This window comes from Chelonia mydas, chromosome 1 (genome assembly GCF_015237465.2).
Source record: "Chelonia mydas isolate rCheMyd1 chromosome 1, rCheMyd1.pri.v2, whole genome shotgun sequence".
NCBI lineage: Eukaryota > Metazoa > Chordata > Testudines > Cheloniidae > Chelonia > Chelonia mydas.
Window position 1 is genome coordinate 175,742,867 of NC_057849.1, and position 18,934 is coordinate 175,761,800.

Genomic DNA, 18,934 nt, shown 5'->3' on the forward strand with positions numbered 1-18,934 from the left:
TAAAATGAAATGTTCAAAATATGTATTAATTTAACAAATAGCATGTTTTTAACAGATTCCAAGGCCAGAAGGGGGCTATTGTGATAATCTACACTGACCTCCTGTGTAACACGGGCCAGATAACTTTCCCAAAATAATTCTTAGGGTGTATATTTTAGGGGAAAATATTCAATCTTGCTTTAAAATATGTCAGTGATGGAGAATCCACCATGACCCTTGGTAAACTACTTTTGTTACTGCTGGACCAAATACAGTAATATGGAAAAAAAAACTGCAATATACTGGATGTTACACAATACAAATGTCTAGCCCACTTTAGATGGCAGCTACAGAGTCACTACTTCTATTCAATCTATTTTTTTTAAGAAAGAGAAAGTATCTTAGTCATCCAGAAATCACAGGAATATGCAATCACTACATATTGAAAACCTGTAGCCTACGGAACACGTACAACTAACCATAAATGAAGAAGTGACACACAAATCCAGCCACATGGAATAAGTGATTTACTGGTTAACAATGTTAGCTGCTAAGTAGTTATAATTGGCCTTCTCATGTAACATTGAATTACGATACATGGAGGAAATTCACACTTTTCCTAAAGCTGCAGTTTCAATTTGTCTGAATGCAGACTAGGAAAAACAATGAGTTACATTGTTAAGGCATATCTTTGCAACCAGAGTTCCTAGGAGGTCAATTTTGTTTTAAATGAAAAATTAGACCTTGTCAAATTCAGTAAAAATCTGCAGGGAATACCCCGAAATTCACACAGTTCATGAACTCTCCATGCTGATGCACGTTGTCCTGCATCATGAGGCTCTCCTCATCTAGTTCTACATGGCAATATTTCATCTTGGAGATCCATGATGAAATGTCTCATGTTTTTTGGTTATTCTCTGCTGGTGTTTAATCACCTAGTGAATGCTTCTTTAATGTGATGTATCATGCCCGAAATTATCATGTCCGAAATTATGCAACAACCTGTTGATTAAGCTCAGAGTGAACAATGGAGCATTTAAATATGGTGGCAATTCTTTCTACTGAGTAAGATTCAGAAATAATATCTAAGACTGATATGTACCGGTTTAAAAAATGTGCCAAAGTACTGCAAGAAAGTTACCTTCCCTCCACAAAACTGTCAAAGAAAGTTGATCATAAGAATCAGGAGAAAATTTAAAAAGGCAAACCAGCAGGGGGAGAACATTATTATTATTGGCTCAGATTTTCAACCCTAATTCCCTTTAGCTTCTTTGAAAATCCCAACCATTATTTTTAGCTGCATTGAGGTAGCACCTAGACGCTCAAATCAGGATTGGAGTCTACTTGAGGTAAATACTATAGAAATGTGGAAGAAAAGTCAACTCTGCCCTGAAGAGCTTAAGGTCTAATTTGAGACAACAAGAACAAGAAAGGGGAGACAGGAAGAGGAAAATGAATATCAGACCACACAAGCATTAAGGTAGTTATTGCCCAAACTGATGGCAAAAAATGAGAGATAATGACGACTCTGAACTAGAGCTTTAGCATTGTGGACAGAAAGATGATGTCAGATCTTGGAAACATTATGGAAGATGTAGCAGCAGGATTTGAAACATCCTCCTCTACCTTCACTGTTATTTGTTTGATCCCAAACTATTTTCTAGTCTTTACATTCCTCTACATTCAGCTGCATATTAATGCCTAGGCCGACAAGGCCTAGGCCTAGGGCGGCAAATTTGCAGGGGTGGCAAATTTATAATATCAGCCAGAGGCTGCTTCCCCCCGTGCTGGTTCTTGCCCTCCACCCCTGGCCCTGCCCCAACTCCACCCCTTCCCCGCCCCCATTCTCCAGCCCCTCCCTGCCCCTGTTGTTCCCCTTCCTCAAATCCCCACCCCAGCCCTGCCTCCTCTCCTGAGCGCGCTGCGTTCCCTCCCTCCTTCGCGAAGCTTTTTCGCGCACAAGCACTGGCAGGGAACGAGGAGAAGCAGGACCCGGCGGCGGCTCAGGGGAGGAGGTGGAGGCAGAGCGGAGGTGAGCTGGGGGGCAGCAATTATTTCTGGGCCTAGGGGTGGCAAAATCATTAATCCACCACCGTCTACACTGGGTGACAAATTAACAGACATAACCTTGGTAATATTTTCAGCAGAAGCAATGTTAAAAATGTAAGAAGAAGTGTAAATCATTAACATTGATCCTCAAGAAAAGCAGACAATAAAAGTATCGATCAGCAGAGGAAGGAAGATGTGGAGAGGAGAGAGAGGGGCCAGCCATTTCAGGAAGTATATGTGAGGGGGACTTAGGAGGAAGGATGCAAGGAAATAGTGAGGCAGGGAAGAGAAGAGAGGCACCAGGAGAACAGGAAATGGTTGTATATCTGCAACTGATGCCTGGCCTTTAAGCCCTTCTAAATAAATAAATAAATTAATTAAGATGAAATAAAATACTTGCTTGTGATTTCCTTTGCCCCATTCCTTTGTTTGTTAATGTACTTAGGACTTAAACCCACAAGCACTTCTGCATGTGAATGTTTTCATTATTCAGTGAATAAGCATTTGCAGGACCAGACCACTGAAATACAAGTTCTTCGGACTGGGGGCTAGTCTTTAAACCACCTACATGTTTCTGGGCACTAATAGATTCACAGATTCATAGACTTCAAGGCCACAAGTAACCACTGTCATCTAGTCTCACCTCCTGCATAACACAGGTAATAGAACTTCCCAAAAATAATTTCTAAAGAAATGAATAAAAAGATAGGAGGGAGGGAGAGAAAGAACTGACAGGGGAGAGAGTGAAGGAAAGGAGACATGTACACACAGCATAAATACAATATTGCACCCTAATAGTGTTTTAGAAACTTAGCCTAAGGGAACACTCAGTATCAGAAACCTAGCATTTAACAGGTTAAAAGCATTACTCCCAAAACAGACAATGACAAACTCTACTCCATCAATTTGTTTCCTCCTCCTTGATGCCCCTTTTCTGACTGCAGTTTATCTTCTGAAGGAAAGGATCCTCTGGATAAAGACGGGAGTAATTTCTGCCTTTTCTTCCCCCCGATCCCTACATTAGAAACTGATCTATTTTTACTGATATGCATCATGTTTTCTTGTTGTTGTTATGACAAAGATCACCTTAGGATCCAGCTACTTCATATATTTTTGTTCCTGTTTAAGAAATGATGCTGTGAATAGTCTCAAAACATTATTCATAGGGCTCTTTTCCAGTAATCTAATTAATTAACACGAACACTGTGGCAAACAAACAAAATGTTTCTGAGTGGATGGTAGCTTTGATGGAATCATTCATTCCACAGCAGCATATTTTTGCATACTATCAGGATTTCATCACTCAGTTATGGAAAAATAATATTTTTCAAAGCACACAGAATGTTTCATCCCTCTGATATGCTATCGAAGGGTCAGATAACAACAACAATAGAGAATTCAAGTTACAACTTATCTAAAACAAGAGTTTGTCATTCAAAAACGTTTATGTTACAAGGCAGCCACACACAAAGGGGATGGAAACCTTGTATGCATTATGCATCCTGTAACTTTGATCTTAAAAGCTGAGAATCTTGAACATAGAAAGATGAATAAGATCTCAAAGTTTTTCTTTCAAAAACTCAAACGAGGATGATTCAGGAAAAATGATAGACAAGAGTTAATATGAAAGGGGAAAAACTGGATTCACAGTATTGCACCCAAATTTCAATAAAAGAGCTCTAAAATCAATTACAAAGGTATTTTAACGTATTACCATCCCCTTTCATGTATATATAAAGGAATTCTTCATATTACATTTTTTACGTTCAGTGTTCCCTCTTTTTTCCACCATCCACGTTCTTATTTCATGTGAACAATTAAGGGGTGTTTCTGAGGCTTGGGCTAGGGGTTGTGGGAAATGAACGGAAGCTGGAAAATCTTGACCTCTAATCCTGGATCTGAAACAGACCTGTTTGGGGGCTTGTACTACCGAGTAACCTCTCTGCATATGTTTTACCATATGAAAAAAAGTGATAATAAGACTCACCCCTACTTCACTGTGCTGTAGTGAGGCTTAATAAATTAAGGAGGAACTGCTACTGACAGAAAAAACAACCTAATGGGTAAAAGAGCTCATCTGTAAGGAAACTGGGACCAAAATAGTTTGTAATTCACAGTTTTAGTTATTTTGGTGCAAGTCTGTGTGGACACTCTTAGTTCAGAGTAAAAATGCTCTATTTTGATGTAAACTGAATTGTTTTGTTAACAAAAAGAAACATGGGCCAGTGGTGAAGGCACTTCCTTGGACTCAGGAGACTTGGGTTCAATACCCTACTCTTCCACAGACTTTCTGTGTGACCTTGGGTAGTCATTTAGTCTCCTGGGCATAGTCTGGGGGAGGGCAAAGGCATTGTCCCCCAAATTGCAAGCCTCAGGCAGGCATGGAATTTGCCCCTCCCCCACACACACACGCAGCCTCATTGGCCTCACTGATGCTGCCTGCCCAAATATAGAAGTGAAACTATTCCTATGCTTAAGTTTCTCTGTTCTTTGGCTCCCCACTGGTAAAACAAGGATACAGCACTTCCCTACCCAAGGGATAGGGCAGGGGTGAGGATTTAAGTTATAAGATGATTGCGTGTGTTCAAATCCCGGTGCTTACATAGTTTCTCCTAAAATCACAAGGAATGTTTGTGAAGACAAACTTTGGAAAAGGAAATTGTATTTTAAAAGTGTTCAGAAAGTGAAACCATAGCTATTTACCTAGCTGTATTTAAGTTTAGCTGTTAGGCTCTCCAATGATACAGGAAGGATTTTTGATTTCCAAGAAGTCCCTTATAGGGAAAAACATCACCAGTTTTGCTCTGACACCATGACAAACATTTTTTGATGCAACAAATTAAAGATCAACATTTGCCCCACACATTAGACATGCAATTCAGAAGACACAAACATGGATTAACCAGATTTATAAGCAGATGCTTTTATACAACTGAGTAAAGAATACACTTGAGGGAAATCATGATTAGCTTTAATACTCAGACAACTGCTTTTGGTCACATTTCTTTATAAAGTAAGCAAAATGTTTAGACTGTGATTTTTCACACACACACACACACACACACACACACACACGGAAAACGCGTACAGTGATCAGCCTACACAGAGGCTGACCTGAGCCAGAAACTGCAGAGCCCAATACATTTGTGGTCAATGTGGATGTCTGTTTTTATAATTCATCACTGATAGCTCAGTCTACCCTTATCTTTTTCATATTTGCTCCATTTACTATACTTCATGACTTGATAAACTTGTATTATTATTTCACTGTAATACCTATTTACTCACCACACAAATGGACAAAATTATGCAAAGGTTACTAACATCAATTTTTCTTGTGTTACGTAATGAATGTATCAATTTCTTTAATTCTATCGGGACAAAAGAATATTTTCAGTTTATTGTGCTCTACAGGAAGTTGTACCTTAAACTGGATCTAGTTTAACTGTTTTGTTTTGTTTTTCTTCAAAAATTAGATTTAAATTAAGCCGTGCAAATACAAACTCAGCAGAATCTGCACTACAGGGCTGTAGGGTGTCTCAGTCTTTTGCCTTCGATTCTGTCTCGGGAGCCAAACTACTGCCTGTGTTCCTTATTCACCTTTCATCGCCCACAAACCTCGTATGAGTTGCTGGCTGTGAAGTCTCACACTAACCAGCCCAGGCCTGGCACTGTTGTTATTAAAGAGAAAGAATTCTACAGATTCTGGAGGAATTTAATAAGTGGATTGTTTCATGGGTCAAGACTTCTCTGGAGGCGGTCCATCTGGGTGACATGAACCAACCCACAAACCAAAAAAAGTGTGATTTTTTTTGACTGTTTATATCTTAATCACTTATCAGCACATACCATGATTTCAAAAATTCAGATGCTGCAACAGTATTTCCCACTTCTAGTTCTCCTAAAATGGCAAGAGATTTAAGCTATTAAATTCTGAAAGTCTTGTCAATATCAAAAATTTGACATAAACTTAACTATGGAGCCACTACTATCAGCGTTTCAGTAAGTTCTCAAGTTAATAAGTTTTACACACACACACACACACACACCTATTTTACCCTTTGGCTTCCATGTGCCTGCAATTTCACTGTGTTTAAAGGTAATCCCAATCTTCTAAAGTTTAATGGGCGAAATTTTAATGGGTGAAATGGAAGTTTGGCCATTGACTTCAGTGGATCCAGGACTTCACCCAACATGTATGGAAGCACAAATATAAGATGCCAGGTAAGAAGCGGCCAATTAAACCTGACAAATGTGTGTTCAGATGTTGCTTTCAAACCTATTCCTTCGCCATTATTTTAGTCATCTTAATGGTTTCATCCTTTCTGACTCTATTCTTGGATGAAATAATGCTACATAAAAGAATTCTGGTTTATATGTACCTCACTAAATTAAGTTTTCCAAATCTTTTACTTCTCTCATTTAGCATGCTGTCCGTTCCTGGTCCCATTCTCCTTTGTCTCCAAAATACCACGAAAAAAAAAAGAAAATATCCATTGTTACTGCAAAGCTGCTAAGACATATGACTGAATGTGTATTTATCCTTCTTGTCAAGACTCCTTTACAGCTGTATAGAAATGGGAATCTGAATTATAATGTAGTTTCAACCTCTTGCCTATATGAGAAAGATGCCATGTTATTAATAGTGCTGGTTAAGACAATGCCTGGTAAATATGATGTAAATTCATTCAGTGGAGTTTGCCATCTCAGCAACATTAATTTATACCTCTGAATACAAAATGAGAATTTCAGCACAAGGCAGTATCTGAATCAAGTTTATTCCTAGACCTACATCAAATCCCGTTTCTTGTTTGTTTGTTTTTAGAAAAAGCAAACTGAAAATACAAAATGATTGTGTCAGGTGGAGTGATGGAAGAATGCTAGTTAAATAGGCACAGTATATAATCATCACAAAGCAAAAACAAACTTAGGTGCTATTCATCCACAACAAGCACAGATTTAAGATAATCAAATATACAGATGGTGTTGCCAATTAATGTATGTTTCCTTTGTTCTGGGTGTATCTTTGTTCTCACAGGTGGGTGAACTGCACTTCTAAAGTGCAACAAGAAAATGCACCACATTAAACAACATCGAAATTCCTACAACAGAATGAATGGTAGCAATAAACAATACACGCTTAGAATGCATTTCACAGAGATACCTAATATTGCTTTAATCTTCTGCTTACCTAAATTCAATAGACTGTACACTGCAAGAAAATGCAAACACACATTTTAAGTTAAGGGGATTTCTTTTGAAACAACTAATAAACATGGGGCTAGATTCACAAAGAAACCTAGGTGTGCTGACAGTAAGTGTTGCCACACCTAACTTTCAGGTGCCTAGAAAATCACCGCAATTCACAAAGCCTTAGTTAGGTACCTAGACTCCCTATACAATGACTGGGGAGAGATAGGTGCCTTAGAATGGGATTCACTAAAGCAGGGGTTCTCAGAACAATTTTTTTGGTGGCCTCAGAGTGTGGCCACCAACCCTTGCTGGTGGCTGCTCTGAAATTTTTTCAAAACTGAGCCCCGCTGCCCTGGGCTGAAGCCCAGAGCTGGAGCCCAGAGCCTGAATCCCATTGAGTACACACACTGGCCCCATGTGACTGCAGAGGTGCTGCCCAGAGCCCCCAGGAGGCTGCGTGGTGCAGGCCTCTGATCTGCTGCTGGCGGTACCAGCAAACACCAAGGCATCCAGGAGCAACAGCTGGGCGCTGCAAGGAGGGTCTGCTGCTTTGCCCCACCCCCATCTCCATCTCCATCTCCACCCAGGAGGCTGTCGTGGCTGAAGAAAAAATACCCTGGTGGCCGCATGCAGCCACAGTGGCCACATTTGAGAAATGCTGCACTAAGGCCAGCATGCTAGGTGGCGTCTCACCTAAGCTAATCAATGGGAGGTGTCAAGGGCTCCTCCACCCCCAACCCCTCGCCATTTTGTGTAAGCTCATCTACAGGGGTTCATCTACAGTAGACAAAGCCTGAACACACTTACCAGATTGGGACCGTAGACGAATCAGGCACAGGAATACCTATCTTCCCCCAGTTAGGTTTTCACTCTGAGATTTAGGTGTCAGGAACCTGGCCTGGTGCAGCAATGCACAGGCTCAGAAGCAGAAACATAGGGATCTTTAAATGCAAACATTTTAGGGACCTACAGGATTTGGCTGCAGCTGACCGGAGGTGGGTTGTGAATCCCAGTGGGGCCTGAGTCTGGGATTCAGGCACAAAGTGGCAGTTAGACATATAAGTCCTTTTGTGAATCTAGCCCAGGTTTCTATAAAGTATTTTTAATTTTATAGTTATGTGGTTGAAAAACATCCATCATCGTACACAGCTGTTTCATGGTTTGTATATCTATGGTACTAAATACAGAAGAAAAACAAAAACAAACAATTTAGATCTCAAAAAGGAGCAGTCATTTTGAACCTTAGTTGCTGGGGTTTTGTGTGTTCATTTCCTACAGTAGTCATTCATTTCAGCAGGTGTTAAGGTATAAACAGCATATCTCCATTTTTTTACATCAGCTTAACAGTAGTAATTCACACAATGCAGAGATGATCTTATAAGTACATTTTCAGATGTTGCTATTTCCAACCATATAGAGTGATGTCTTCGCAGCATATAAATGGTTTTTGAACTCTTTATGCATTAGCATTAGTAAAAGCCAGTTAGGATCAATTGTTTATGGTTTTGCATGTCAAAATTAAAAGAATGATAGCTTTCTGATTTGCTTTTACCATACTCGAGAATAACCCATGCATTGCAAGCTTCAGCCTACACAGGCATATGAAAACACTTCTAATGAGAAGAGAGCTTACCTCCAGAAAGCAGAATAAGCTATTATCTCCCTAAAGAAATATGATTTTGTCCCAAAAGCCTTATTATACTTTCTAATCCATTCCATAACTCTGCTGTGGGAAGTATAGCAGAGACATTTCAAAGGAATTTTAAAAATGGTTCACCTACACTACTAATGGTTCACCTTTACAACTGAAGTATTACTTAGCTTGAAAGAAAACACTATGGAGCCTAGATACCAATAGTAATCAAAAGAGAGAAAGATTATGTGACAGTGGAAAATGTGATCAATTTTATTTTCACAAGCTACAGATTGCAACATAACTCTCAAGTGGAACTGGTCAGACATTTCCTTTAGAAGGATTTTTTTGACAAAAATATCTTTTTCTGAAAACTGAAATTTTCCACAGGAAACTTTGAGTTTTGTTGAAAATTTTCAATTTTCCACTGGGCAAATCAAAATGGCAGCTCCCTGGCTGTCCACCTGCAGAGACTGAAACTGATGAAAGTATCTAGGTGAGCTACCATGGTGAGGTCACTTAGGCACCAGCCTCTCAGCTCTGGCAGCCTGAGTGGTACAGAACCCAGAGACTCAGCCTCCCAGCCTTCTCACAAGTCTGGCACCCAGAGAAGCAGAGAGATGGGGAACTTAACTTCTCTGGCATCCAGACTAGAAGAGTCGTGTCAGTCTCACTTTGCACGTTCCCTTCTCATGAAAAATATTCTGGTTTTGGCATTTAATCCCAGTTCGGAATGAAAATTGTTTGCAAAAATGCAACATTTTTCTTAGGAAGGGATTTTCATTCTCTGGCCAGCTCTCCTCTCAAGCAGGGGGATGAAGTGTGTTGCACATGATCATTCCAACAAATAGACATGCAAAGCCCACAGTTAGACAGTGTATGTCTGAAGTTAGACAGGATACATTTCCAGCTTTGTGCAAATGAGATGCAACATTTAGGGAAGGCAACAGAGGGGCAGGAATGCAGAGGGGCTGAAGTTCTGCAGCTCAACACACTGAAAATGGGTAGATAAGTGTTGTTCGCTGAGGAATTATGTGAATGGAAAGGGGATAAGTATTCTCAAATGTCAGGTTTTTACACTTACTGTAATTCGTTCATCTTTGTCATCCAGTGGGGACCCATCTTTTTTCCATGAAATAGTGGGTTCTGGATGACCTCTTGGGGGTTGGCATTCCATCACGGCAGGTTCACCCACGGCTACCATTACATCCGAAGGGTTCTGTCTGAAGTCATCTCGTAATACTGAAAGAGTAAAGACAAAAAAAGTCATTACTGACACACCAGTGCACACTAGACAGCAAAGGCCTTTGGCTTCTAATGGCCACTTTAACAAGTCATTGTTTTTGTTAGGGCTGTAAACAATTAAATCATGCAATGATTTAGGCTACCAAGGAGCTCTCCAGTGAATAATACTCTTCTTGAACTATGCTAGATAGGTGTTAGGTCTAATCTAAACTTAAATATCTCCAATGATGTTTTTTTCTGCACTGGCAGCTCTCCCCATTACCTTAAGCCCTATCCACACTGGTGAATATCCATATTTGGTGAAGTCATTTTTAAAACTCATTCCAACTAACACAGTTTCAGCATACTTTCCAAAGTCAATGTTATGCAAAAGCACGTTAAAACCAAAGAACTCTGTGGCAGTGACAGTGGATTTGTTCCACTCTATTTAAAGTAATCTAGTGTCAACAGAGGACAGGACCTCAAGGCTATGTCTACAATGCGCCGCAGTTCAGAACATAGGTGTGTGAATAGTAGTGTGCACCAAAGTGCTGTGCTGTAACTCCTGTGTGTGGATGCTGTGGGCGCAAACTAAAAGATTCCTAGTTCGCGTTAATGTACAGTCCTCTTTAGTTTGTGATCAGAGTGTCCACACAGGGAGTTACAATGCAGCACTTTAGTATGCCCTGCTATTCACACTCCCACAGTCTGAACTGTGGGCAGTGTAGACAAGCCCAAAGAAGGATCTGCAGAAATCCCTGCACCAAAACCCATGAATCCCAGATATGTTGCCATTGGTTACTACCTAGGACTTAGGCTCTGTGACACCTTGAGTGACTTTACAGAGAGTATAGGATTAATTAATGCTACTTCATGCAGCATTTACTAATCATGTTTTATACTCTGGCGTTAGTGTGTGTATGGAGGAGAAAATTGAAGGGGAAGGCATTCTGGTTACATTACTTTCTTGAGCACTCTCAGGCTTCACAGAGCTTTTAATGAGTGGACCATGATGCCTATATCCGGTAGAGTGAGGGTAAATGGGAAGACAGATCACATAGCTGCTTTCCTCTTCTGCGTAGTATGCTCAGGGATAGAGAAGCAAAGAATGGCTAGTGTTTTTAGTTGGCTTTTCAGATTTGATTGACAATTTGTTTAAAGGAGAAAACAATAAAATCTATTGGCTGAATCTGTTCTGTTGTCAAAGTCTTATCTAGTCTAGAAAGTGGATTTCCAAAGAGATATTACTACCGTGTTAGTCAGTCAGAACCAAGAAATCATACTTGGCCTAAATCGATAGAACCCTTTCCCATAAGGTTCAGCTAAAACAGATATTTTCTCTTTGTGGACTTAGAAACAGTGTCACAATTTTTCTACATAAAAATTCACCCAGGTTACAGCTATCTGTTTTCAGGGGAAGAACAGGTCATTTTTATTTGTCCAAAATGGCAATTCAAGGACTGATATTCTAGAGCAGCTCGTTATCTCCTCTCCAACTCCCAACAACTTTTATGATGGTAAACCTTCAGTAAGTTCAGTTGCTTTTACTGCCACCTCTTCTCTTCTTTGCCCCTCATAACACCCTGATTATTTTTGTTTGAATTTCCACCAGTCAGAACGAGGTTATGGAAGCACCAAAATGTCTATTAGCATGGTGTAAAAGCTGAATGTGTACGATGGGCTGAATGTGGCAAGTAGGAGTTCGGAAGCTGTTTAGCATTCACTCTTAAAATCCTACATAACCCAAAACCTTTTGTACACACTAGATGTGCAGTGTAATGGACTAGGGCTGGATATTGTTACTGCTGAAATCAATGAGAATTTTTGCCATTATTTTAATGGGAGGTGAATCTGGACCTCTGTCACTTTTCATTTTAGAACCTGCTTCTTTTTCCACCTCTCCAAAGAAAGGACCATAAGGCAATAGAAACAAAAAGTTACACAATTTTTAAATTAAAACTAACTTATAACCCTTATTAACAACAAGGTATGAAAATGCAGAAGAGTTAATTTGCTATACCAAAGTTCTATTACATAAGAACGGCCATACTGTGTCAGATCAAAAGGTCCATCTAGCCCAGTATCTTGTCTTCCGACAGCGGCCAATGCCAGGTGCCCCAGATGGAATGAACAGAACAGGTAACCATCAAATGATCCATCCCCTGTAGCCCATTCCCGAGCTTCTGGCAAACAGAGCCTAGGGGCACCATCCCTGCCCATCCTGGGTAATAGCTATTGATGGACCTATCCCCCATGAACTTATCTAGTTCTTTTTTGAACCCTGTTATAGTCTTGGCCTTGACAACATCCTCTGGCAAAGAGATCCACAGGTTGACTGTACATTGTGTGAAGAAATACTTCCTTTTGTTTGTTTTAAACTTGCTGCCTATTAAATACATTTGGTGACCCCTAGTTCTTGTGTTTTGAGAAGGAGTAAATAACACTTCTTTATTTACTTTCTCCACCGTAGTCATGATTGTATAGACCTCTATCATACCTTCCCCTTAGTCATCTCTTTTCCAAGATGAAAAATCCCAATCTTATTAATCTCTCCTCATACCCCTAATCATTTTTGTTGCCCTTTTCTGAACCTTTTCCAATTCCAATATATCTTTTCTGAGAGGACATAATATAAGATCTGTACTGAGCATCTCAGTATGGAGGCTTTTTTTAGTTCCCAAGACTATATCACTAGTATAAAGTGAAGAGATAGTTAAACTTATGTGCTGTAAAATAAAAAAAATCAAGTGAAATGATCTTAACAAACCTTAAGTGCTTCTCAAGTCTGGAGGAGCTCATAAATCTAAGATGAAAACCTATTACATAGCACCTTGGATGGCTTTTAGCACCTTTGAAGCAACAAAGAAGTCCAATACTTGCCTAATAAAAGCAAATTACTTGAGTAATTTTCTACATTTGTTAGGCTTAGATCAGCTTTACAAGTGCAGTACCTTCTCTGTAAACTGAAACCTTTTCACAAATTAACCAACACATAATAAAATACCTTAGGAGGACATCAAAGGTCCAGGCCATAGAAACATCAAAATATTTTTTTCCATTTGCTATGAATTATTTTGGCTCTAACATTACATAATGAAAAGCTAACAAAAAGTAATCCATTAAAGATTACTTCACAGATAGCGGTCATGTAATTATTTTTGCAGCTGTAAAGTAGATACATACTCCAGTTTTGCCTCAGGTCCTGGCAATCTTGCATAAAGTTATAAATTTAAAGACTTCATCTCTTGCTGAAAAAGCAATTTTTCTTCACTGTCCTTTACAGTCATGGCTCACTGTAAATTGAGAATACATTTCCTTTTGAAGATATATTAGCAGTATACTTTATAATCCAGTACAATATGTGCTTTCAGTTATCAAAGGGTCAAATTTCACCATGTGCATCTCATTTTCCAAGAATAAAATCATTTGGGAAAAAATGACTAAACTGAAACAGAGAGATAATTTTAATACATTAACATGTAAAATCTTTATGAAGAAAAACACATGCCAGAATTTAAGAAACATTATTGGTGATTTTCATTCATATTGTACTTCAACATTTTGTTAAATACAACAAACAATGGCTGTAATCCTGTGCTCCTTGCACAGCAAGATAACTCCCTTTGACTTCACTGGACAGCATGAGGTTCTCTGAAGTTACTTGTTGAATTTAATCAGTGACAGGAACTGCTTTGAGAAGTCTAGTCTCAAGACAAATCCAAAAATCTTGTATTTTGTAGTCAACAAAACAATTACACCTCCTGTATAGAATCTATCCTCTGGCATAACCAATAGAAACATAAGTAGGAAGCACTTGAGGGTAAATTTTTATTGACAGCCAACACAGTAAGTAGAGGCATAATATATTTGTGTAGGTTCCAAAGACATCACCCATTATTTTCTTCTCAAGCTTTACTCCGATTACTAGAGCTGGACCAAAAAATCATTCCAAATTTTTTTTGGTGAAAAAGGTAGATTTGGCAACACTTTTGCAAATTCATGTCAGCTTCACCAAATTGTGTAAAAATTTTCAAAAAAATCAAAATGTTTCATTTTGACATTTTCCAAGCAAAATGTTTCCATTTTTCAGTTTCAAATGACTTAATTTTGAAATGTGCTTAAATTTTATTTTTAATAAAATCAAAACACTCACATTTGAAATGTAATTTAGTATTTTGGGTTAAATGAAACCTGAAAAACATTTCATTTGAAACAACATTTTTTTTTTTGCTTTTTAGTTCATTAGAAATTTTGAAAAATATTATTTTCCAGTCAACCTGAAATTAATATTTTTTTCTGATTTTTTGAAACTGCCAGCCAACCCCCCCCCCCCCCCCCAAAAAAAGTTATTCACAGAGCTCTACTGGTTACACTAAGAAGGGGGGTGTGATATTAATAGCGAAAAGGGTATGTAGAGTGTTCACGCAATGAAATGAGTCTGAGATTGTTTTCTAGAGTGTAGATAGCCTCCTCCAAACAAATTAAACAATAGTCCAGTGGTTCCCAATTATAGTCCAAACTTCAAAACAACATTTGTCATCCCAGTGCTGGCCATTTGATTCAGACCTGAAGTGGCTAACACTCTACTCTCAAAGAACTAGAGGAAGCACCCTTTACTGGCGGGTTTAACTAATGTCCCATGGCATAGTAATGCTTCATCATCAAGTGGTCCATGCTAGGAAGCACCTCCCTTCATTTAAAGCCTGATTTGACTTGAATTTGACTCTTTTGGAGCTACCCATTACAACATTTGCAAACACATATTAAAGATGTGGGTGAATATATATGTGTTGTGACCATTTAAGAAAGACTGTGACAAAGCCACATCAACAAATACCTGTGCGCTTGTAGCAATTCACTGTTACCTAATTGAAGAAAAAAATAAAAAGAAACTACGATCAATTAGTTCAAAGAACAAATTGATAAGAACTTGCAGCACCACAGAAAACCACCAACTATAAACAACGGACATCATCCATGGTTTGGCAGGTGGACAATCTTCCCAACCTCATGCTTATTCTGCAAACATAGGATGTAGCCTTCTTAGGCCACTGGCCAATAAGTGGGCCGTTACATTGGAACTGCTAATCAACAGGCCCTGTGTAAGGCAAAGGGCCGTGATTGGTTCAGGATGCCCGGATCAACCAATATGTCCTGCCCCCCCTCCTCTGCCACCAAAGGGCAGACAGTGGTCGGAATAGATTACAAAGGAGATGGGAGGTGTGAACCCTCAGAAATGCTACTTGGTATGCAAGTCCTCTACTCATAGCAAAAATATCTCTTAACAATAACAACAAAAGAAAGGATCCTAATGACTTCATCTCTTTCAAGGTGGACACTATAAAAAAAGTTCCTTCTACTGTGGCAAAATCCACAATTTGATTTTAAATTATGAAAATATAAATCATAATCCATATTCCTTATTAATATGATTTTGCTTTCCTTGTAAAGTCATCATCCTATGTTCCTACAAAATTAGAAGTCTGCTTTGGATTATTTAAGAATCATTTGGCAATTTAACATGGAGAATTTCTCTTCACTAAAATAATTGGTCACTCCCTTACCAATGCTTTTGAAAAGAAACAGAACTCAGCTAACAAGCAGGTTTCCTCAGCTCAGACAAAAATGTGCTAACAGAAGCTTCACTATGTCCAAACAATACAATTTAAAAAATCCGTTACACTGCTTTGTGTCAACATGACTTTTTTATAAAGCTTGTCGAAGTATGAATTTGATGTTTAAAGTCTTCATTGTTTTATTTTTTATTCTTGTAACGTTAAAAACAATGCTTCATTTTACATTTTCTTCTGATAAAACTCTGATATATATGTGTATTACCAAAAGTAGTTTCTTTTTGCCTCTTATGTGGAATGATAAAATACTACATGAAACAAAATGTCAGAAACAAGCATAATTTAATGGGAAAAAATACAGCAAGATTAAGAAAATCTGTTTACTCTTAGAAGGTAAACATGTACAATGCTCAAGACTTTTAAACAAATAACTTCATTAAGAATGATTAATAATAATCAGGATTGAGAAATCCAATATCAATTATTTATCCTGAGTATTTTGAATCTGTTTTCAACTTTTGCACCAGAATCTTGCAATTTTCTCAAATGTATCAGTATCTAAAATCATTCAGGAACAATTTCTATAAACAGTTATTAGTCTGTAGGTTGTTTATGAGCAGTCCATTGTGAGTAGTCAATATGTGATCTATCTTTGTTTGTTTAAGGATTTGTCTTCACAGCTAAAAAAGCTGTTTTTCACCTTAGGTAATTAACGAGTCTTAGCTAACCTGAAGTAAAAAAACAGTGAAGATAAGGCACTTTAAGTTCTACTGGGAGTAACTTGCCAAGGTCAACTCCTGGCTAGGGTATAGGGCTGTTTACTTCACAGCAAAACTAAAGTGCCTGGCCTTCACTGTGTTTTTACCTCTGGATTGCTAATGGACATTAATTACTTTGAGGTGAAAAACTCAACTTTTTTACCTGCAAGGACATTCCCTTAGACACTCTCTAGGTTGGAGAGCAATCACCTCTCTCTTCCCCCATTTTCCTTTCTTAGGGTCCAGCAATGATCCCCACACTTACCTACCTACCTACCTACTGAATGTTTTACTATGCTAATTTTCCAGCTTGCTGAACCCCAAAAGGTGTCATTTCTGACTGGGTTGAATACATCGTGACATCACTCTTGTCAGGTGCCGCAGCACTTCAAATCAGATGCTGCACCTATTGGTGCCTCCAGAGTTCAGGATCTCAGTTCAGCAAGGGTATTTAAACACACACACAACTTTAACACAATTTTTCGATGGGGCTGCTCCCATGCTCTGAGCTAGACACCTTTAGGTTCCTTGGTGAATCAGGCTGAAAGTTGTTGTCTGTTATTGCATTGCGTGTCACTACAAATAAGGTGCAATGCATCGAAGGAATTCCAAAGACTTCCAGAGTTGTGAGATCCCCAGGTCACATGTTAGCACCTTTGAAACTCTGCATATGTTGGCAAAGAGAAGTCTAGAGCATTTCATGATCCTAAATAGTAGTAACCTAAATTTAGTCACTTGTCCCCATTTTGACCAAAAGTTTGACATTTAAAAATCCAGGGAATATCATATTTTGAAACTAAAGTACAAGGATAGTTCCCTTCAGTAACAGAGAGTTAAAGGGAAAAAAACTCCCTCAAAAACACAGGGAAATGAGAAGGGGTAAAGTCTTGAAACCTTTGAGCTGTTCAAGTGTATGGAAAAAAAAATCTCTTTCCAATTTTGCAGGAAATGACATACTGAAGTATGTAACAGTGGATTTTTTTTCTCTTCACAGCAGTATAAATTGGGAGTGACTTCACTGAAATTAATTGTGTGACATGGTTGTTAACATGGAATGGAAGTAAAAGGTTTGATTAGTGATTCATTATTTTAAGACCATTATAAGAACCATTATGATTACCTAGTATGATCTCTTACATAACACATCATTTTACCTAGTGATTCTTCTTACGCCCAACACCTTGTCGTTGTACTAGACCATGTCTTTAGACAGAGTGTTGATTTAAAAAGCCCAAGTGAAGAAAAAAATACCACATCACGTAGTAATCTGTTCCAGTAGTTAATTATCCTCATTATAAATGTGCATCTTATTTCCAGTTTGAAATTTTCTGACCTCAACTTCCAGCAGTTGGAAGCAGGACTAGAGAGCACTTTACTATCGGATATCTGATAAAGGTGTGTCTTCCAGACCACTCGTCTTCTTTGAACCCTCTCCACACTTCAAAAAGGAGATTGAAAAACTGGACACTGAATTCCATCTGTGGCCTCACTAATATTACCTACAGAGGTAATATCACCTATTATATACATCTAAGGATTGTGGTAGTCCTTTTTGCCACATCACTGAATTAGGAGCTCACACTGAGTTGGTTTGCAAAACTATTTCTCTCACTGCAAGAGAATCTATTTTCTTTGGTTATAGAATATCAATTTTTAAGCTAATGTTCACAACATCAAACTTCAAGTTTTTTAAAAACAAACATCTGACTGGTATTCAGACATATTAATTCTCTTAATATGAATTAGAAAAATCATCATGCTGAATCTTTACTGCCAGCAGCAGGGTCAGCACCAGATCACTGTATAAGCTTATGTTTTAGTTAAAGACTGTTCTTCAGGCTAATAAAGTCAAAGTTGAAACATACTGTAGCAGCAAAAGACATCATATCGGGTTTTTTTTCCAATTCTGCCACCACAGTGGCCAACCAACTCAGTTTAAACAGTTGGTTCATAAACACTTCACCCATGGTATCTCTATGGAAGAAATTCTAGGGTTAATGAATACAAGAAGAGTTTCAAATAGAGCTCTAATTTTCTTTCGAATTTGATGCTGAACGAACTTAGGAGCTGTCTTCTATAATTATATCCTTTTCCACTCCAGCCTTTCATATAACATGCAACATTTTATTTTTAAACTTTAAATTACACCTCATTAAAATTCTGGTGGAAATTATAATGTGCATATAGTAAGATCACTTATTTTCTTAAAATACTAGTAGTTTTTTAAGTCTTTACAGACCTAAGCGTTACGCTTCTATGTATTGTATTATTTCAGCTTTTATATATCATATAGTTTGGGGAAATGGTACAACAGCTTTAATTGCTACTCCCTTGAGAAATGTACCTACTCGCCAATTATTCAACAAAAGAATAAATTTTCTTCACAGTGCAGATGCTCAAGCAACAGGTTTGTGGTTTAGCATACAAAAGTACTTGCTCTAGTATAGGTCAATTAACCCTTTACTCAATCAAAATGGAATCCAAATTGGGCGCTCTCCTTAGAGCTGTGGCGAAGTTTATTTAGC

The 18,934-nt window shown here is 38.3% G+C and overlaps 1 protein-coding gene across 9 annotated transcripts in view; it reads right to left on the minus strand.

Moving 5' to 3' along the window:
• ROBO1 (roundabout guidance receptor 1) overlaps window positions 1–18,934 on the minus strand; it is a 1,017,416-nt gene that overhangs the window by 140,804 nt on the left and 857,678 nt on the right. For all 9 annotated transcript variants that reach the window (XM_037906016.2, XM_037906009.2, XM_043538384.1 and 6 more), the window contains one exon: window positions 9,939–10,096. In XM_037906016.2, coding sequence (XP_037761944.1) covers window positions 9,939–10,096 — 158 coding nt within the window. The remainder of the gene's footprint in view (window positions 1–9,938; window positions 10,097–18,934) is intronic.